This window comes from Garra rufa, chromosome 24, assembly GCF_049309525.1.
Source record: "Garra rufa chromosome 24, GarRuf1.0, whole genome shotgun sequence".
In the NCBI taxonomy this organism is placed as follows: domain Eukaryota; kingdom Metazoa; phylum Chordata; class Actinopteri; order Cypriniformes; family Cyprinidae; genus Garra; species Garra rufa.
In genome coordinates, this window is record NC_133384.1 from 8,357,177 (window position 1) to 8,380,295 (window position 23,119).

Genomic DNA, 23,119 nt, shown 5'->3' on the forward strand with positions numbered 1-23,119 from the left:
ACCATATATATTACTGTACATATGAATAATATACAACAAAATTGAGAAATAACTGACGATGGATCGTTGAAATATTAGAAAATAATGTGCATGCTTTTCTTAGTTTCTGCATGTTCTAATGAGAGATGTTTATTATGGCATCATTTCTACTGGTTGACACTGGTTGTAGAGTCATAAAGTGTATGTACCATCATACGACCCACTCGTAAGGCCTAATGTTACCTTTCTGCTGGCATTTTGCTGTGAAAGAACAGAAATGTCATGCTAGTTTGGAAGCAATTTTCCTAAGTAGTAACAGTTGGATGCTTTGGTTGATAAGTTCATTTTGCCAGTTCTCATCCATACTCTCATCCTTTACAAAAGTGCTTTGTGTTGTGTCCTTAATGTCCGGTTGTATCCGTAATTGGTGAAATGAATGCTGAATTTAGAGCCTTTTGCATAATAGAAATAAAACCCGGTTAAAACCTGTTGCAATTTGCTGTGAACAACTAACATAATGCTTTTGGCTGAACGGTGCACACCATATGTTCTTTGATGACCCTTCATTAGAACCGAACCGCAATTCCCATTGACAATTTTCGATTAGAAGCCCATTAAATTAACCACCCTTGAAATCCTGGCAAGTCCAAAGCGGTTGGCGACACTGTCATCCGATTGAGTTTAGGAGCTTGGCGCGAATGAATAATAGATGCGGACAATTGTTTTGCGAGCAGATGTGTTTTGTTGTTTGTAACCGAACGTCATTCGTGAGCTGGCCTCGTTCTAAACACTTTGTATGCTTTGCATTTAGAGGCTTTTAGAAGTAAACTACTTCAAAACTTTGCATTGTTAAAGCGAAACGTATCATTTCATTAAAGAGTCCTCTTTTCTTTCTACCATCTTGGGAACAAAATATATAAATATATAGTTTTACTTTCATCCTTAAATTTTAGTAAAATATGAACTTACTTTAATTGAGTTGCCAGAGGCCAAAAGCTTGAACTTTGCTTTACGTCAAAGCTGTTTGATATGTCATGGTGCTGCCGTGTTTGTAGTTTGTTTACTTTATTTCGCTTGCCTCAGATTTGTCCAAAACATGTCTTTTTTTTAAACTAGTGATGAGTTTTTTGCGCCCTAAGACTCCTTTTTGTAGCCCAGAGGAGTTTAGTAGAGGTTTCACACAAATGATTCTCTCGCATTAATCCCACAGCCTTCAGCTCCGTGTGGATTCACTTACAAAGAGAAAAAACCCTGACAGCTGATGAAACTTTGACCGCTCGTTTATCCGACCGGTTGGACGTTTCGCCGTGAGCCAGTCTATTGAGCCGCGGCGGCTAATCAAGTTGAGGTGAGTTACTTTGAGCTTTCTCTGGTTGTGTGCGATACCACCGCCAGAGGGTTGGCCATTCTGCTTTCATGGTTCCCTCATAAAATTCTTGCCATGCTCCCATTGAAATGCAGTTTGGAGGTGAGAATTTGATGAGGAATAAAACTTTATTAATCCTCAGCAGGTCTGCTCGGAGGAAATTGGCGAGTCACTCGAAGGCCCGTGTCGTAATAGTAGGCATAGCTGCAGGAATGTCTCGGATTTATCTTGTTCGCTGTCGCAGCCATTAAAGTCAAAATGACTTGCTCCAATAAGGCTTCTGAAGTGCACAATGGTGTTCTGCTTATGCTAATGTCTGGTTGTCTCCATTACATGTCAATGGCGACTGATTCATCCTATAGTTGCCCATCACAATGTCCACGTCGATCTTGGAAAGATCACACGATTTCTTGACTGTCAAAGTTAATGGAACAGATTCGCACATCAGGGTCCTGCTGTAATCACCTGGCACTTCCCACTGCGAAAGCCTCCAGATCAAAGGGGAGAGACATGAAAGGCATTGGGAAGATTCCCCTTACTTCTTTCCTTGGGTTTTCCTCTTCCTGTTCAGTCTGATAATGAATGGTTGACCCTGCAGCGTGCATAAGAGGACGTGTTAGATGTGACTAAAGCCTGAAGTAGACTTCGGTTTTTGTGTGTATTTCACTAATCAGTTTGTCCACAAGGTGGCAACAGTGATTTAGGCCGTTGATTTACAAATGAAAAACGCATAATGTCTGACAACAACAATAAACTACTGAGATTGTACAATGTTTAATGCGTATAAAGACATTTTTATTGCTCATAACTGAGCAGAGGTGAACGTTTCTAGTATTGAAACCGCATTGAAACCGCTGCTTCGTAATGCTTTGAAATCTGCCAATCTTTTATTTTAAATCAGTCATTCAGAGTGCGTACTAAACCACAAAAGTCACAGGATTTCAATGATTGAGGATTTGTTGCGTCTTAAATAGGCATGTGCCGGTATCAAATTTTCATGCTGCGATTAATTGATTGAGCTTTTATCACGGTATACGGTATTATCACAATATTTTAATTGCTCAGGAGAAATGGATGGAGTGGTGGTGGGGGAGGGAACAACTTGCATTAAAAAAACAACTTGCATTACAATAGGTGTAATTGTGATTGTCAAAACATTTGGTAACTAAACAGAATTTTACACAATTTTCACGATTTCAATTCTTGGGATTTGATTTCAATCTTGATTCAATATTGACTCTTTGGATAAAAATTAGGTATGCTACTGTAGATAGCCTACATATAAATTTTTCTCAAGAAAAAAAATATATATCTCACATAATGCTGTAAACATACAGAGAGCCCTGTCAGCTGGCATTATTAAAGGTTAAAAATTAACAAATTAGATTAAATACAATTTGGTTTTCATTATAATAACAATTATGACAAGTAAAAATATAATACAAATGTAACATAGTGCATATATTTAGCAAAATACTCCTCTCTATAGCTATTTTTTTTTCTAGTCAACTAAGGTAAATGTAACGTTCTGTGACATAATTGTTCACCTGCAGTTTTATTTACCTCTTTCCGTGGTTGAAAAACACTGATTGATCGATATTATGTAGGCATATCTTTCGGTAAGTTGTACTGTATCTTTAAATAAAAAGTAACAGATGATCGGTTTACTTGAACTGAAGCGCTACAGCGATCGGTCACGTCACATTTACAAGCACCAAAACGGTATTTATTGTCTGAATTTCGTAATAAAATGGACAGAACCTGAGATCTGAGAATTGTTTTCATATCAAAAGTAACCTGCTCTGTTGTAGTAGTCTGTCGGTCTCCATGTTCTCTTTGCTCCGTGAGAAAATGGATGCGTGGCGCGAGAGCGTGTAAATTGTAAGTGTAAATTGCGTGAGTCTCACGCTGAATGCGTAGAGTTGGCAGCCCTGCTTTTAGAAGGGGGATAAATCGTCGGCAGTGTTCCTCCTTCCGCCATGCTTCTTCTCCATGTGAGGATTGTTTACATTAGACTAGAGTGCGCACTGCGCCGCATGCACACAGTGCTTCTACATGTGGGGATTGTTTACATTCAGAGTGCGCACGTGTTTCGCGCAGCATATACACCGTGGTTGTTTAAGCGGTTGATGGAAAATAAGCTAATGCACGTTCTATAAATATAAATTCTGATCAATTATTTTTCACGGTATTTTGAAGTGCCCACGATAACAATATCGTGCATATTCATTACCGCGATTTATTGCATTACCGAATACCGGCACATGTCTAGTCTTAAAGAAGTTGACTTCCAGAACAAAAATGTACAGATAATGTAGTCACCCCTTTGTCATCCAAGATGTTCATGTCTGAAAACATTTCAGGATTGTTCTCCATATAGTGGACTTCTATGGTGCCTCGAGTTTGAACTTTCAAAATGTCCAAACTGTCTTGAACCAGAAAAAAAAAAAAAAAAACCATAAGCAAAAAAAATTCAGGCAGAGCAAGGCAAGACGAGCATTTGAGGTTAAAAAGTATATTAATTTAATTTATTTTTTTTTTTAAATGGGATCAATTAGAGCCCTTTGAAGCTGCATTTAAACTGCGTTTTGGAAGTTTAAACGCGGGGCACCATAGAAGTCCACTATATGGAGAAAAATCCTAAAATGTTTTCCTCAAAAAACATAATTTCTTTACGACTGAAGAAAGCAAGACTTGAACATCTTGGATGAAAAGTGGGTGAGCACCTTATCTGTAAATTTTTGTTCTGGAAGTAAACTTCTCCTTTAACTTTTCCGAAATTTCAGTGGTTCGCCACTAATCAGTTTGACCAGAAGGTGGCAACAGTGACTCAAACCATTGATTTACAAACGAAAAACACATAATGTCCAACAACATTAATAAACTACTGAGATTATACAATGTTTAATGCGTACAAAGACATTTTTATTGATCATAACCGAGCAGAGGTGAAAGTTTCTAGTATTGAAACCGCTGCTTCGTAAAGCTTTGAAATCTGCCAATCTTTTATTTTAAATCAGTCATTCAGAGCGCGTACTAAACCACAAAAGTCACAGGATTTCAATTATTGAGGATTTGTTGCATCTTAAAGAAGTTGACTTCCAGAACAAAAATGTACAGATAATGTACTCACCCCCTTGTCATCCAAGATGTTCATGTCTGAAAACATTTCAGCATTGTTCTCCATATAGTGGACTTCTATGGTGCCTCGAGTTTGAACTTTCAAAATGTCCAAACTGTCTTGAACCAGAAAAAAAAAAAAAAAAAAAAAACAAAGCAAAAAAAAATTCAGGCAGAGCAAGGCAAGACGAGCGTTTGAGGTTAAAAAGTATATAAATTTTATTTAATTTTTTTTAAAAATGGGATCAATTAGAGCCCTTTGAAGCTGCATTTAAACTGCGTTTTGGAAGTTTAAACGCGGGGCACCATAGAAGTCCATTATATGGAGAAAAATCCTAAAATGTTTTCCTCAAAAAAACATAATTTCTTTACGACTGAAGAAAGCAAGACTTGAACATCTTGGATGAAAAGTGGGTGAGTACCTTATCTGTAAATTTTTGTTCTGGAAGTAAACTTCTCCTTTAACTTTTCTGAAATTTCAGTGGTTCGCCACTAATCAGTTTGACCAGGAGGTGGCAACAGTGACTCAAACCATTGATTTACAAACGAAAAACACATAATGTCCAACAACATTAATAAACTACTGAGATTATACAATGTTTAATGCGTACAAAGACATTTTTTATTGCTCATAACCGAGCAGAGGTGAAAATTTCTTGTATTGAAACCGCATTGAAACTACTGAAATTTGCAAATCTTTTATTTCAAATCAGTGCACACTTAACCACAAAAGGATTTCAATTATTGAGGATTTGTTGCATCTTAAAGAAGTTCCAGAACAAAAATGTACAGATAATGTACTCACCACTTTGTCATCCAAGATGTTCATGTCTGAAAACATTTCAGGATTGTTCTGCATATAGTGGACTTCTATGGTGCCCCAAAATGTCCAAACTGTCTTGAACCAGGAAAAAAAATAAAAAATCAGGCAGAGCAAGACAAGACGAGCGTTTATGAATATATAAATGTATTTAATTTTTTTTTTTTTTTTTAAATGGGATCGATTAGACCCCTTTGAAGGTGCATTTAAACTGCTTTTTGGAAGTTCAAACTCGGGGCACCATAGAAGTCCATTATATGGAAAGAAATCCTAAAATATTTTCCTCAAAAAACATAATTTCTTCACGACTCAAGAAAGAAAAACATGGACATCTTGTATGACAAGGGGTGATTACATTATTTGTAAATTTTTGTTCTGGAAGTGAACTACTCCTTTAACTTTTTTTGAAATTTCAGTGGTTCGCCACTAATCCGTTTGTTTATAAGGTGGCAGCAGTGACTCGGGCCATTGATTTACAAACGAAAAAACGAATATCGTCCGACAGCAACAATAAACTACTTAAGACGGCAACAATAGTAGACACTTAAGTTGATGAGCATTGTGTGAGGTGGTTCAGAAATTATGCAACTTTTAATGCATATAAAAAACATTTTTATTGTTCATAACTGGACGAAGGTGGAAATTTGTAGTGCTTTGTGAAGCTTCCCAACCTTTGCGAATCATTTGTTTCAAATCAGTGATTCAAAGTGCGTATAACCACAAAAGTCATATGATGTTGGTAAGCAAGACTTAGTTAAATCATAACTTTTTATTTTTTACTTTTTAAGTGTTTCGGAATTTCAGTGGTTCGCCACTAGGGGGCGATCATATTGAGTTCATGAGCCAGTGTCTATGTGGTTATTACCTGATCGCAAATCAGTTTTTTTCAGATGTTTGTAGACATTTTAATGGCATATTTGTACAATAAAATTAAGAGTTAGTAGTCCCTTTTTGGTCTGATTTACCAAAGCATCCACAAAGCACATACTGTATGTGACCCTGGACCACAAAAACAGTCTTAAGTAGCACAAGTATATTTGTAGCAATATCCACGAAATACATTGCATGGGTCAAAATGATAATTTTTTTTACTTTTATGCCAAAAATCATTAGGATATTAAGTAAAGATCATGTTCCATCAAGATATTTAGTAAATTTCCTAAAACTTAATTTTTGATTAGTAATATGCATTGCTACGAACTTAATTTGGATAACTTTAAAGGCGATATTCTCAATATTTTGATTTCTTTGCACCCTCACATTCCAGATTTTCACAGCTGTATCTCAGCCAAATATTGTTCTATCCTCACAAACCATACATCAATGGAAAGCTTATCCAGATTATGTAGAAGAATATGTAAAAATCTCAATTTAATAGATGTCAGTTTCAGTAAAGCATTTGCAGTTGGTTTGTAAAAGGTGTTTTTATGCTTGTGTTTGTTTTGATGATTTTATCACCCACATTCACATTTGTTTATCTCTTCTAGAGACATTTTATTACATATTTTTGATAAAACCGCAAAAGGTTTCTTTTGAAATATGCTTCAAATTCATATTGAAACATCAAAATGCGTTTATGAATGTAAAATGTGATTAGTAAACTGTCAAAATCGCAACGTTGATAAAAAATAAACAAACAATTCTGACAGCTCTGCTGTATAAGGTGAATAAATGTTGAAATGAAATGTTTACTGTTTTTGCACAATATTAATATAGAGAGAGTTGTATTAGTGTTTAATGTGTTGGGATTTGTTGTTTGTTGAGTTCTCCTAACTTATTAGTGTTTACTGTGTAGAATATAAAAGCATCTGCCTTTTTAAATCTGACATAAATATAGTAATGTGTAACAAAATGATTATAATTCTGAATCCACCAGAAAGTGTGATTTGCTAATGATGGATGTCACCTCACAGGGATTGGCTGTCGCCCAAACATTTTTGTCCCGGCATTTATTTAAATTTCATCATTTCTGGTTTCTCGTCACAAACGTCTCTCAGCAACATGAAACTGATCCGTCATCCCCATATTTGTCACCGGTTTATTTGCAACCATCATCATTAGCATTTCAAAACAGCGCAGACAAACAGTCTCTGTTTCTGGCAGGACGCGTCCATTCTTATCTTCTTATGTCCATATACAGAAGCAACAACTAAGGAAGGAAATTGAAGGATTGTATTGCAAATTTGTGATAGAGCAAAACTGAACTGGGCCTGTAGCACAAAAACAGCCCTTGAACAATTTGCGCACTTAAGATAACGGGCCTGTGGATGCTTCTAAAACCCTGCAATCTCTTTGCCTCAGACTGGTTTTGTTTTTTACTGAAGGTCACATGAAACTTTATTTTACTGCCCGGTTCAGTCTTTTTGTCTCATGTATGTTTTGCTTATGCTTTTCTCAAAGGACAAAGATGCCAGTCATGGATGTGAGCTAGGGCTGGGCGATTAATCGAAAAATAATCGAAATCGACATTCAGAACCTATAATCGTTAAAATTTTTCCAGGAAGATTATTTCAATTACTTTCCCTTTAAAAAACACTAGCGCTCCGTTCCGTTATTCCGCCGACATGTCGATGGAGAGCTTAAACAGTATTTATACAGTAAAAAGTATTTACAGGATATACAAGGGTAATTTTATTTAGAGGAGATACTGCTTATTTTCTACTTTTAAGATGAAAAACATTGAAAATTATTTATTTTGTTTCCAATAGTGCAAGTTATTTATTTTCAAGAAAAATGTGACTTTTCGTTTTAAGCAATGCTTGCTTTAATTTCAGTTGTTCAACACTGATGTTCAATTAATAATCATAGATCGTAGATAGTGTGTTTCCTTCAATTATTTTAAAATCAAGTAATGCACCCTTCATCCAAAAATCTCTCGCTTGTAATATGTGAACATATTAACTGTACAAAACTTGTCAGTGAACTATGGGGGCAAAAAAATAAATATTATATAAATATAATTAAATATTATTTTATTAATAAATAAAATAATCGTTCATTAATCGTAATCGGGTTAAAATGTTCAATTAATCGAGATTTTGATTCTAAGCCAAATTGCCCAGCCCTAATGTGAGCCATATACTGGGCTTTTTTCTGTATATGCTAGGAATTAAAATTAGTGGTGGTTTGGAGTGTTAAGTGAGTTTTGAGTTATAGAAATTGCAACTCTTTGCAACAGTTTGTACAGTTTTCACTTATATATGTTTGATTTAGCATGCTGGTTATTATTACACACCAGGAAACGATTGATAAATGATTAATGAACACATTTGTGTGGATAGCAAGTAAAGCAATACAGTTGAATTTGCATTTCTTCTGATTCTGAATCTGTTTATTAAGAATACTTCTTGATAATAATACTCTTATGACTGTTAATCTTTTATTCCAGTTTTAAATCCACATAGTCAGATTATTTATATTCTAAATTTACTGATTTTAAAAGTAATGGTAATACTTATTTATTTTGAATCTACTTTTCTGATTTCAGATTCTGAATCTACAGATATTGATTCTGATTTAACAATTTCAGATTCTGCATCTAGAACATTTATTTTGACTGATTCTTCTAATCTCAATTGACTGATTTTAACAGTAAAGATTTTCATTTTTTTGACCTAGTTCTGAATCTACAGTACTACTAATTTAATTTTTAATCTATTGGTTCCAGTTTTAAATCTACTTTTCTGATTCAGAATCTTCTGAATGTTCTACTAGTTTACTTTTGTATCTACTTTTTTAATGCAGATTATTCTGATTCTCAGTCTTCTGATTTTGAATTTTGAGTGTTTCTGAATACAAATATTCTGATTATGAATCTACTGGTACTGATTTTAACATCGAAATGACTTATTATGATTCTGATTTACTTGAAATTAATTTAAATTTATCTATACTGATTCTAATTTTCAGGATTATTCATTTATCTGATTATCAGATTTATTTTTCTAGTTCTGAAAATTTTGATTCTGTTTTTATTAATCTTTTTATTCTGATTCTCAGTTTACTGATTTCAAATTCTGGTTTCGAAAGATTCTGATTCCAGTTCTTCTGATTCTATATCTCTTAATACTGTTTCTGGTTTTGAAACTGATTCTGTTTCTTATTCTGTTGATTCTGACCAGACTAGTTTTCAGATCTTCCGATTCTGCAACTACTTGAACTATTTATTTGGACTGATTCTTATAATCCCAATTTATTGATTTTAAAAGTAAAGATTGTTTCTTTTTTCCCTACTTTTGAATGTATTACTAATTTAATTTTGAATCTTCTGATTCCAATTTTAATTTTTAAATTTTAAATTTTGTATGTTTCTGAAAACAATTCCTCTGATTCCAATTCTGCTGATAATGATTTTGATTTTTTAAATTTCTGATTCAGAATCTACTGAAAGTATTTATTTGGACTGATTGTTCTTATCTCAATTTACTGATTTTAAAAGTAATGGTTGTTTGCTTTTTTTTCTAGTTCTGAATCTTCATTTAATTTTGAATCTGCTGATTCCAATTTTGAATCTATTTTTTATGCAGTTTATTGTGATTCTCAGTCTTATTTAGAATTTTGAATGTTTCTGATCACAAATCTGATTTTTTATATTGATTTCATTTTTTAAAAATAATGATTCCAGTTGTAAATTTTGATTCTGTTTCTGTTCATCTTTTTATTCTGATTCTCATTCCACTGATTTTGAAAGATTCTGATTCCGGTTCTTCTCATTCTATATCTCCTAATACTGTTTCTGGTTTTGAAACTGATTCCGATTCTGTTGATTCTGACCAAAATAGTTTTCAGATCTTCCTGTGGTCACCTGAAGCTACTATACAGAAATGGACATGCTGACTTATTTTTTACTTTTTCAAAAGCAGTGTTTTTGTCATTTCCCCCCTGCGGGGATTCTTGAAACAGCGGGGAGCATTCGCTGCCAGCTAAAATGGCAGTTTACTGGCTATTTATGGAGCTTCAGTGCATTTAGGCCCAAAGATGGGCCTCTTAAGTCCCCATAAATACTGTGTGATTTATAAACAAATACCCCGTTTGATTACGAGTGCAGGCTGAAGTGACTGAAGTGAGCTTGTTTGTGCGGCGGCTCTCCAGCTGAGGACTGTGTGCGGAAAACGATTGAGCCGCACAATTAGCAAACAGACAGACATCTAAACATCAAGAACTGTCATTCAAATACAACTGGATGAAAAATAATGACACTGGAGAGACTTGTATGAATGTACAGCTATTCAAAATACTAATTATTATTAGAATGATTTTTTGGATGTTATTTTCCAATATTTTAGGTTGTTTTTCATGGTTCTTTTCAAATCGATGTTTAGTTCTATTTCTTTCCTAAAACTTTCTATCCGAGGAGACACATTTAGAGCCAAAAGAGGCTCTGTAAGGCGATCTCTCTAGCGAGACGAGCAGTGGCCATGGTGATAAGCAGTCTGTCAGCGTCTTAAGGGCATTTATTTGACATGCTTTAATTGGGCCAAAGAAACAAATGAGAAGTCACTTTGAATTAGGCTGATCATAAACCATTTCAAAATCAGAGCATAAGCAAGAAAGACAGTGGGGGATAATATAACTGGACTCCTCCGGTCACAGTTCTGCCTGCTAGCGAGGAGTAAATAGGCGAATGTGAACCATAGAGCACCACCGTTTACAAATCAACAGACGCAAACTGCTTCACACAATAGCCTCTCTGTGTTGGTTTGCATGTGACTTGCTGGTTCCATTTATTCTGGTGGATTTGTGAACCGTTAATGTCGGCAGAAATCAGGACAAAAGCTGATGAATTAACCTCCCTGCTAACTCCTCTATGCAATTTTCTCCTTTTTGCAGCATTATGCAGCGCAGGGGTGTGTGGCTCCGAACAATTTTCCGCCGTGCATGCACTCACCATTTAATAAAACCATTCTTTCCAAATGTATCATAGTATAAGTCATCATTTTTAACTTTCTGTCTGAATAAGATTCGACCCAGAGGAATATTTTATTGCCCGCGGGTTGATCTTTCACAGACCTTCTGTTGTTTTGTTTGGTCTGAGATGTGCTTAAATTTCTGAGGAGAAATAAAAATAGACAGAAATACATTCTTGATATAAAGCACAGCAGGAGTATAGAGCTAGGAAATAAATGTGGATAGAGTTGTTGTGTTTTTGTTGATAATCAGTTTTTGGGTGGTGATCTTTGGTGTCTTATAAATCTGAGCAAACATCCACATAACAATCATTATATGCTTTGTTTCTCATCCAGTTTATACAAACAAGCTTTTGTGGTGCGCAGAAAGATGTGCATGAGATTAAACTGATCATACTGTGTTGTAAGTAAAATGCAAATAATCTAGATTCCATTCTTTGAATCTTCTCACATTGTTTCTTACCTGACAGTAACAGTCTCATTAATGGGCCATTTGGGGAGGGCCCTTTGTCTAGGTGTGAATTGCTAAATAGTCATGGGACATTGTCACTCCTTCACATATTCCCTTTCGATCACAAAACATGTTTTAGAAAATTTACATCAAAATACTGTTTTCTCTAAACGAGTAAATGAGATGATTTTCACGCCATTTTGTAGAAAAAATAAATAAAAAAAATAAATGTTTGTCTGTTTTTAGCTGGTGGCAGTGTATGAGGAGCAGGACCCCCATCATGGTGGTGACGGCACCAGCGCGAGCTCCACAGGCACCCAGAGTCCAGAGCTCTTCAACACGGGTGAGCTCAACTCCAGCAACCTGTCGGCCTTCCAGCCCTACCAGACCAACAGCGAGATCGAGGTCACTCCATCGGCCCTCAGGACCAGTGAGTTACTGTCTAATTTAAACTTTAACACTGTGTCCTAACCAGATGCAACATGTCAAGTTTCCATCTGCAAATACTCAGAATCCTCACTCTGGTTTTTACAGTACTTATTCTGATTTGATTCTGATTCTAAATCTACTGATTCTCATTATTCTGAATCTTTCTAATGCCTGGAATACACTACATGATTTTTGGCCTGGTCTTCCTCCAATTTACAGTCTGGAGAAGTTGAGGCTAGTTGCTGAAAGTCAGGGCCAGTCTGCAGATTTGAGTTGACAGATTCCATAGAAAATGTATGATGGTCACTGACTTTGATTCTATCAATCGATTTTAAATGTACTAATTCTGATTGTTTTGAATTTGAATCTTTGGTTTTTGAGAGTATTGTTTCTGATTTTATTCTTCTGCCCACCAGTCCGCTGATTTTGAATTTACTGATTCCAGTTGATCTTCCGATCTAAAAAGTACCGATTCTGGTTTGATTCTTGATTGCCAGTTTGCTGGTTTTGATATTGATTCTGAATGTACTGATTCTGACTCTATTCTGATTAGCAGTCTGCTGATTTTGATGCAGATTCTGAATCTGCTGATCCTGATTTGATTCTGATGATTGGCAGTATGCTGAATTTGATTCTGAATTTTAATCTACTAATTATCTTTCTGAATTTGAATCTTCTAATAAAGTCTGCTAATTTTGATTTCTCATTTTGAATCTACTGATTCTGATTGTTATGAATTTTCTGATTTTGATTCAGATTTTGAAAGGACTGATTCTGATTTGTTTGCTCTGCTAGTCTGTTGATTTTGATACTGACTTTGAGTCTACTAATTCAGATTGTTCTGAATCTTCTGATTTTGAAAATACTGATTCTGATTTGATAGTTCCGATCATTAGATTTTAAATCACAAATGATCACTTTGAATTTAAATCTTTTTTTTTTGCTCAGTCTATCATCAGTCTGCTGATTTTGAATCTACTTTTTCTGATGGTTCTGCATCTTATTTTGATTCTGATTTTGAAAGTACTGATTTTGATTTGATAATTCTGATCGTCAGTTGGCTGATTTTGATTCTGATTTTGAATCTACTAAATATTGTTTTGAATCTGAATTTTTTTCCCAGTCTAATCGTCAGTCTTCTGATTTGATTTCGGATTATGAGTCTACTGATTCCGATTATTCAGAATATTCAGATTTTGATTCAGATTTTGAAAATACTGATTCTGATTTGATTGTTTTGATTGCCAGTCTGCTGATTTTGATACTGATTTGAATCTGCTATTTATCATTGTTCTGAATCAAAATCTTCTGATTTTTAAGGTACTAATTCTTATTTGATCCTTCTAATCATTAGTTTACTGACTTTGTTTCTGATTTTGAATCTACTGATTCTGATTTGATTTATCTCGCCGTCAGTCAGCTGTTTTTATTTATAATTTTGAATCTACTAATTATCACAATTCTGAATCTGAATCCTTTGATTTTAAAAGTTCTGATTCTTATTTGATCCTTCTAATCATAAGTCTGCGGATTTTGTTTCTTATTTTGAATCTGCTGATTCTCATAGTTCTGAATCTTATGATTTTAAAAGTACTGATTCTCATTTGATCCTTCTAATAATCAGTGCGCAGATTTTGATTTTGAATCTGATTCTAAATTGGATTCTTCTGATTAGTCTGCTCTGCTGAAGTACTGAATTTGATTTGAGTTAAGAAACGTTTAGGCTGTTATCATGTTTGGTTTGTTTGCTTGCTGTGAACCACTGTCAGTAATAAAAGTTGTGAAAAACTTTATCCTCAATCTTGCCTTGTCGTAAACCTGCTTGTTTCTTTTGAAACTATAGTTCAGTCCGCGGTCTGCTCTCTGAGGAGAGGAGGCGTGTAGGTTCGTAGAGCACAGTGTGCGCTCTGTTAAAGTTGTGTTTGACACTGGACGTACGGGGACTGACCTTGACAGGAAGGCGGGGTTGAGTGGGCAGGTGAAATCGCCAAGGGAAGCGCTGCTAGAGAACAGCGAGACACACTCAGTCAGGTGTGGAGAGAAGAGAGGATACAGCTATGATTAACTGTGACAGCTCAGATTCGGCCTGATCCGCACACGCTCAAGAGTTCACATCTTACAGCCTCATTTGAATATATATTAGTTAATTCTAATTTTGTGAGTGAATAAAGAATAAACCTTTGCAGAATGTGAATGTATTTCTAATTCTATGATGTGGTGTGCATAAAAAAAACATGATGCTAGTGGAAAAGCAGCAATTGTGAACTGAACCATGCGTTGCTCTCCAAGAAAACAACCTCTGTTTCTGTCCTGGTCTCTTTCCAGAGCGCACACACACTGATAGTACTACAGGTGAATGTGTTCCCATGTTACCAGGCTCTTCTATTGTCTATTTGAACCATTGATTTTATTTATTGTTGTGCTTTCTAAGCTTCCGCTGAGGGAGGTCTGGAGTCGAGCACACCTGGTGTGTGAATTCCCCAGCATCATGCAAACCCTGCTGGCAGGAATTAAATTCTTTTATGTGTGTGTGTGTGTGTTTGTGAGGGGTTTTGTACAATATTACACCAAAATGCACACTGGAAATGCTCTTCCGATGATCCTGTGCAGATAGCAAAATCAGTTCACACAAATCAGCTATTATATAATAATATTTATACATTAAAGAATGAATATAGCATATAGAGTGAATGCTCTATTGTGATTATTATTATTGATAAACATAATTATACATTTTTATCATATTCCTGCATGCATTACTGTAGTTTAATAGAAATGTATTATAATATAAAAATATTATGAAAAATATATTGCTAATTAAAAAATATTACTTAAAACATTTAACAGTGTTGGGGGTAACACATTACAAGTAACGTGAGTTACGTAATCAGGTTTGACTTAATTTTTTCAAGTAACTAGTACAGTAACACATTGAGAAAATTGTTAATTTTTCAAATAAATGTGTAAACATGATGTTACTGTAGTTCTAGACTAAATGTGAACATGCATTAATTCATCTCATTTGCAAAAAAACAGATTTGATATTCATTAAAAGTGAAATGCAAACTCAGAATATGACGCAAACATGCAATAATTAAATATGTTAAATGGCACAAATATCTTTTATGTATTTAATTCCATTTTATTACCCAGTGTCTTTGCTGCTGACCTTTAATGATCCAGTTCAACCATACTAATAAGCAAAAATGAACATTTGTGCTTCATTACATTTTTTTTATTGCTGAAGAGTTTTCTTCTTCTGCATTCGACTATACAGACATGAATTAACTTTTCTTTCAGCTTTTCTCTTTTTGGTGTGAAAGGGCTTTTACATTTGCTAAAAATAGTTTTTATATAAAAAAACAAACAAGCAAACCCTGCCCCAAATTTCAAAAGTAACACAAAAGTAACGCAAGAGTAACATAACACAATACTTTTTATAAAAAGTAAGTAATGTAATAAGCTACTTTTTTAGAGTAACACAATATTGCAATGCATTACTTTTAAAGCATCAACACAATAAAAGTTTTCAATTATTAGAATGTATCCTAGTTTTTCTGTTATCATACATTTTTACCATGATTTACATAAGGCACTAAAATGTCATTCAGTGTAACAGCAGTTTATAGACTTAAAAAGTCTTGTCAGACATATTTAAATCATTAGATGACATTAAAAGACTACTGAAGGATCACAGTTAAGCCCCTCAAAATACTAATACTAATTAATTGTTCTTTTTCTTCTAACTGCTAGGTTTTACCCATTCATCAGCAAGATAATATAAGATAAATAAAATACAATTTAGTATGGTCACTTATTCTTTTAGATATTTTAATAAGTACAGGTCAGAATAAGTATGCTGTTTCATTTTTACATAAATATATCTGTTACGCTGAATGATGATGGAACGTTATTTTACCTGTATTTTGAAAAATTAAAGTAGACACTTTACTTGCATTTAATATGCTTTCCGTGTATATAAAACATCTTGTCTTTGACCCATATATAAGTTCACTTTAGAACATTATAAGTTTACTTTTAGTCGATACTGACAAAAACAAACCCAGCTGCTGTGTTCCAAAGCATATTGAGCTGCCAACCAAAACAGCATTTTAATGCACTCCAAACACCAAGGCTGCTCCAAACTCATGCATCATCCACCTCAGTTTGACCAGATTCAGTATGCATGCTTCAATCCCAGAATGCATCACAACAAATACGATTTTTTATATTTTGTTCAGTATATGATGTCTCAGTGTGGTTTTAGCCAATTAAAAAGGTCTTTTTTTACCCAGTATTTGGAGCAAATGTCTTTTCAAGTAACTTTTTATGATGTTGACTTAAAAGCTACAGTATGTCACAAAAGTGAGTACACCCCTCACATTTCAGCAACCGTTTTAGTATATCTTCTCAAGGGACAATACTATCGAAATTAAACTTGAATATATTATACTCAATAAGCAGTATAGATTTACTATCCCCTGCATTGCCTTAATTATCCTGGGTATGAAATTGACCAGAGCTGCGCAGGTTGTTGCTGGGATCCTCCTCCTCTCATTACAGAGCTGCTGGACATTAGACACATAGTGCTTCTCCTCCTTACGATTGAGGATGTCCCACAGGTGCTTAATAGGGTTCAGGTCCGGAGACATTCCCATCACCTTCAGCTTCCTCAGCAAGGCAGTTGTCATCTTGGTGGTGTGTTTGAGCTTGTTATCATGTTGAAAAAATGCCGTTCGGCCTAGTTTCTGGAGGGAAGGCATCATATTTTGCTTCAGAATGTACAGTACATAATGGAATCCTTGTTTCCCTCAATGAACTGCAGCTCCCCAGTACCAGCAGCACTCATGCAGCCCCAGACCATGATGCTACCATCACCATGCTTGACTGTAGGCACGACACAATTGTCTTGGTACCATCTGAGCCAAACAAGTTTATCTTATAGTCTCATCAGACCACAGGACATGGTTACAGTAGTTCATGCTCTTGGACAGGTTGTCTTCAGCAAACTGTTTGCGGGCTTTCTTGTGAGCCAGCTTCAGATGAGGCTTCCTTCTGGGACAACGCCTATACAAACCGACTTGTTGCAGTGTGCGGCGTATGGTTCATGCATCTGTTTTTTGAAGTCAGGTTCTACACCTGACACACAGAACGAGTGCTCAACTTCGTTGATCGACCTGATTGAAATCTGAGGGGGTGTACTCACTTTTATGAGATACTGTAGCTGCCTATCTAGACAATAGACAACAGTGTAGTTCATTAGGTTTTGGAATATCTCTAATCTTTGTATTCTATTTTTGGATCCACAGCAAGGTTCAAGCTTAAAATTTATGTGAAATTACAGTATAATGAAACTGTTCCGTTTTATTATAATTTCATAAATTGCATTTACATTACATTTTTTATTTTATATTTCGAGAATTTTTTCCACCACAGGACATTTATGATGCCAAGAGAATATGACATATTCTGTTTCCAAATCTCCTTTGAATCACAGTTTGCCCTCAGCGACCAGCTTGATTACGGATAACCAGCTCTCTTCATCAGTCTTTCTCGCTGTCTTATATTGATGATAGATAAATACCGAGAGCCGTTCTTGATGACTTCCCCCCAAAAATTGTCTAAAAATCCTGCCGGGACCCCGGGAGAATGGAGATGAGCGTATTACTCCAGCAATAACAAAAAATCACAGCTGCGGCAGCAACGCAACGATCCTCGAGTTCGGCTGGCGAAGCATATAATCACAGACATTCAGAGTTTCCGTCTTTCCGAATTTGCATTGATTGTTCTTCTGCGAAGTAAAAGAAGGAGGAACGAGAACTCTTCCCCTACGTTTGATTATTTAAAAAAAAAAAAAAAAAAAAGAAAATCTTTCAGTAGAGGTCAGGGCAACTAATAATTGGATTGGTGATGAGATGTAAATTATGGTAATGAATGTAATTTGCTTGTAATTACACAGAATCAGGCGTCCGTCTGACTTGCCTGACACCGAAGTGTAATCTTGCAAAAAGTCGAGAGAAAGAAAACTTTAAAGCTTTACAACACTGTCGGCTGGTGTTGAATCTTAATGGCGCCGCGCCATTGGTCTGTCTGATTTATTTTCGGTGCTCTCTGCGGTGCATTCGGAGCGCCGGCTGATATTTATAAAGTGTTTGTAGTGTGTAGGGAGTGTGTGTCGAGCATGGGACGTCCCTGGTGGGCTCAGAGAGGCAAGCACTCATTAGTAGGGGAGTGTGCTGCGTTCAGGTGCTCTACCCTGGGGCTCGCCGGCTGACACACGGCCTCTCTCCATCGCACGGCCTGGATCTCTTTAGCGTAGCTTCAGTAACTCTCCACAGCAACCCCCATGTCTTTCTCGCCAGCGCCTTCACTCTCCCTCATTACTGAGTCTGCTTCTCAGCTCTTGCTCGGCGCATCCCATCATGCACTGGGGCGCTTGTTTAGTTGTTTGTTGCTTATGTAACCATCTCATGCAACTACATGCTGAAGTGGAAGGTTCACAGAGAAATGACAGTTCTGCCATCATTGCATTCATTATTATGTTATTTATTGTAGGAAGTCAGTTGGGCATATTGCTGAATTGCAAACAATGGAAATGACTAAGAGTATTTGTTGATATTACTACAAATATGCAAATATAATGTATAGTAAACACACACAGGGCAAAAAGAAGCCATATGATAGATTTCTGCAAGGACAAGATTTTAAAATTTCTTTGAATGTCTCCATCTGTGTGCAATACACTGCCATTTCTGACACTTTTTTTCAGAATTGCATGATAGAAACTTGTAATTCTGACTTTTTTTTTTTTTTAGAATGGCATGATATAAACTCACAATTCTGACTTTTTCAGAATTGCATGATATAAACTCACAATTCTGACTTTTTTTCTCAGAATTGTGAGATATGAACTCTCAATTGCGAGTTATAAAGTCAGAATTGTGTGATATAAACTCGCAGTTGTAAGAAATAAAGTCAGAATTGCGAGATAAAAAACTGAATTCTTTTTTCCTGGCAAATGTGTTTGTATCTAGCAATTCTGACTTTTTTCACAGATATTAACTCACAATTTTGACATTTGTGGGATATAAACTAACAACTCTGACTTTTTTTCTCAGAATTGCATGATTTTACTTCACAATTCTGACTTTTTTTTCCAGGATTGCGTGATAAACAAACAATTCTGACTTTTTTTTTTCTCGCAATTGTGAGAAATAAAGTCAGAATTGCTAGATAAAAACTCTGTTTTTTCCTCACAAATGTTAGTTTGTATCTTTTTTTTCTCAGAATTGTGGGATAAACTCACAATTCTGACTTTCCACAGATTTGTGGGATATAAACTGCCTTTTTTTCTTGCAATTCAGACATTTTTCTTGCAATTCTGACTTTTTTCAAAGAATTGTGGGATATAAACTCACAATTATGACTTTTTTCTTGCTATTCTGTCTTTTTTTCTCAGAATTGCATGATATATTAAAATCAAAGCATTTATGATTATTATCAGTGTTGAAATACATATTTACAACTTTAATATTATTAAGGCCAAATGCCACCTGTTTTCATGGCTTGCAAATGATTGTTACAAAGTTTCTATACATGAAAGTGACATTTTATGGTGTTATTTTGTATCGAAAAGAACAGCACAAACATTCTGTGAAGTGTTATCTTTTTGTGTTCCACAGAAGAAAGAAAGCCATGTTGGTTTTGTAACCACAGAAGTTTTATTTTTGAGTAAACGGTGTCTTTAAAAGCACCCCTTCGGGTTCATCCCACCGAAATAAACACCAGGTAGAAAGCATGATAAAACAGCAGTTTTGAAAAAGGGCATACAGTAAATGACCCACCTGGTTTGCAGCTCCCTGCTGTTTTGTAATAAAACCTCAGATATGTTTTTTTATGTTTATCCATTGCTACAGTCCCCCAGAGACAAACCGCGGGAGGTTCCAGCCTGATGGCCGCTGCAATCTCTCTGACGGGTCGGTATATAAATGCAGTGACGGCTAACAGGGGCTTCCCTGCCTGTGCGCCATCACGCCGATGACACACCGGATCCTCAGCCATTAGGAGATTGCCTGCAGGGAAAAGTGCAGACACCTGCGGGCAGGCCAGCGTTTATATAATCAATTTGTTTTGTGGCTGGCCGCTGGGACACGTCCCTCGCTTGCTTCCTCTTGCTGTGGTCTGGTAGAAGTCATTAGGAAGACATGTAGGGACATGAACACTCCACACAATGCCAATGTTATTAATGAAAGACTAGCATTTCACATTCTAGCTAGATGTTTGCAATATCTGAAGACGTTGTCAGCGGTTCATGTTGTGACCCTGGGGTGTTGTGTGCTATTAGGATGTTGCTTTGTGGTTAATAATGTGGTTCTGTGTTGTTAGTAAAAACCAAAGTATACTTTAGCCATCCAATGTAATTTTTAGAATTCAGAAAGATGGCAGCATTATAATGTTATTTTTACTATTACGCCCCGTGTCTAGGGTACGTTAAGGGCATAATAAAGTTGTGGTGCTGGATTCCCAAGTCACTCCGGTCAGGGACCAAACAAGCACACAAGTTCAATACAAAATTGTGATGTTTATTAAAGATTAGAAGTGAAACATAGAGAGCATCTCTTCGGGGTGGCCACAGGCCAACATAACAAACAAAAGGAACCTAAAAAAAGAAAAAAGAAACTAAGTAACCTGATTACGTAAAAAAAAAAAGTACAGCCAGCTTACCTAACTGCCTAACCAAAAACAAAGCCCAACAGATTTACACGAAAGGAAAAGGCAGGACACCACTTCGCTCTGTTTCACAAGGAGTGCTATAAAGTTAACAAGGTATAAAAGCTAACTTTTAGCCACAAAACATTAGTATTGAACATTGGTTTGGCCGCCGACCGGATGAGGAATCCAGGAGCTCCGAACTCAAACACGTTCGCACCAACAATGAGCTCGCCGGCTGCTTGCAACCGGCCTCCTTAAAAAAGACTCCGCCTTAATCGAGCGCCCAATAACACGCCAACACCCCAGCGTCATTCAACCTATAAGAAAAACAGAGAGAATAGAAGCAACACAGTGCAATGCAGGAAAAATATAGAAAAGAAACACGTATTCTCATAACATTACACAGAGATTGGTAAGTCTATTCATAAGATCTGTTCACTTCACTGTTCACGCAATCTTTATTGCATTATGTGACAATGGTAACCATTAAAAAAATGGGGAAACAGCACTTTCTTCAAAGTTTGCATGCTTGTAACTCAAGAAGCATTAAAGATATCTTAACACCCTTTTATGCATTGGGTCTTAACAAACCTTCCTTTTGGTATCTTTTTTTAGGCCCTATTTGGAATTTCTATATGTGACCCTGGACCACAAAACCAGTCTTAAGTCGCTGGGGTATATTTGTAGCAATAGCCAAAAATACATTGTATGGGTCAAAATTATTGGTTTTTCTTTTATGCCAAAAATCATTAGGAAATTAAGTAAAGATCATGTTCCATGAAGATTTTTTGTAAAATTCCTACTATAAATATATAAAAATGTAATTTTTGATTAGTAATATGCATTGTTAAGAACTTAATTTGAAGAACTTTAAAGGTGATTTTCTCAGCATTTTGATTTTTTTGCACCCTCAGATTCCAGATTTTCATATAGATGTATCTCGGCCAAATATTGTCCTTTCCTAACAAACCATATATCAATAGAAAGCTTATTCATTGAGCTTTCACATGATGTATACATCTCAGTTTTGTAAAATTTAACCTTATGACTGGTTTTGTGGTCCAGGGTCACATATGGCTCCAGGAGAAAATCAATAAAATGTACACATTTTCAGTGGTCAAAAGCCAATGTGAGTCAGTTTGCAAAAAAGAAGAAAAAGAAAAAAGAGAAATGTCTGAAGAACAAAAAATGTTGAAACTAGAGATGCATCCCATTTCATTCTGTCAAGACAACTGCATTCAACATACCTAAGTGCCATAACTATTCTTTTTCCAAAGTTAACGTGCCTATAACTCAATAAGTATTAAAGATATGACAATACGATTTCAGATTCTAGTTGTTAATACACTTTTCTTTTGGAATCTTAATTGTCAAGGTCCTACATTATTCAGTCCCAGAGATATGAGGATCTCAATGAGGCTCCATGTAGAGATTGTTGAATATTACTGATTTTTAGCGGTTGAAAACCAAATGTTTGTCACTTTGTATGTAGCCAATACTTATTTTATTTAAAAAAAACAATGCCTGAAGAATAAATAATGTTGAAACTAGAATTGTATCTTGTTTCTCTCTATCAAAACAATTGCATAGAACATACCTGTCTAAGTGCCAGAAATATTATTTTTCCAAAATTTGTGTGCCTGTAACTCAAATAGTATTTATTAAGTTATTTCAATATGACTTTAGCTTCTGGTTCTTAAGAAACTTTTCTTTTGGAATCTTCATTTTGGCCCTGTATGGTTTAATCCCAGAGATATTGAGATCTCAGTGCAGCCCCAAATTTAGTATTTTTGCACACATTTTCAATGGTCAAAAACCAAATGTAGTTTTGTGTTTATCTAGTCATTACTGTTTACAATGCAAACATGTAAATAATAACAGTAACCCAGGGATTAGGATTGTACAGTGTGACATGTCAAATACGAAACATAAACTCTATTAATTAATCCAGGTGAGGCAAATCTTGGTCTGTTAATGTGAATACAATGTTCGGCAAAAGAAACCACACTTCCCTATGAGGTGTGGGATTTGTTTCAGTGATGTTACAATACTGCATGTTTAAATAGACTACTGAGAGCAAGGTAGTGTGCCTCAACTTGACCATTTCAGTGCACTTTTAGCACTCAGACAGGTATGTCCTATGCAATTGTTTTGATGGATGGAAACAAGATATTAATCAGATTTTAACATTATTTCTTCTTCAGACAATGTTCTCTAAATAAAACAAGTGTCAGTTGTATACAAAGTGACAAACATCTGTTTTTTACCAAAGAAAATGGGTAATATTCAACAATCTGGACATGGAGCCTCGTTGAGATCCCCATATTTCTGGGATT

General features: G+C 35.6%; 1 protein-coding gene across 1 annotated transcript in view; it reads left to right on the plus strand.

Moving 5' to 3' along the window:
• The window catches only part of pard3aa (par-3 family cell polarity regulator alpha, a), a 233,055-nt gene that overhangs the window by 15,705 nt on the left and 194,231 nt on the right, over positions 1-23,119 (plus strand). The window contains exon 6 of the mRNA XM_073830324.1: positions 11,889-12,072. Within this exon, the coding sequence (XP_073686425.1) occupies positions 11,889-12,072 (184 nt within the window). The remainder of the gene's footprint in view (positions 1-11,888; positions 12,073-23,119) is intronic.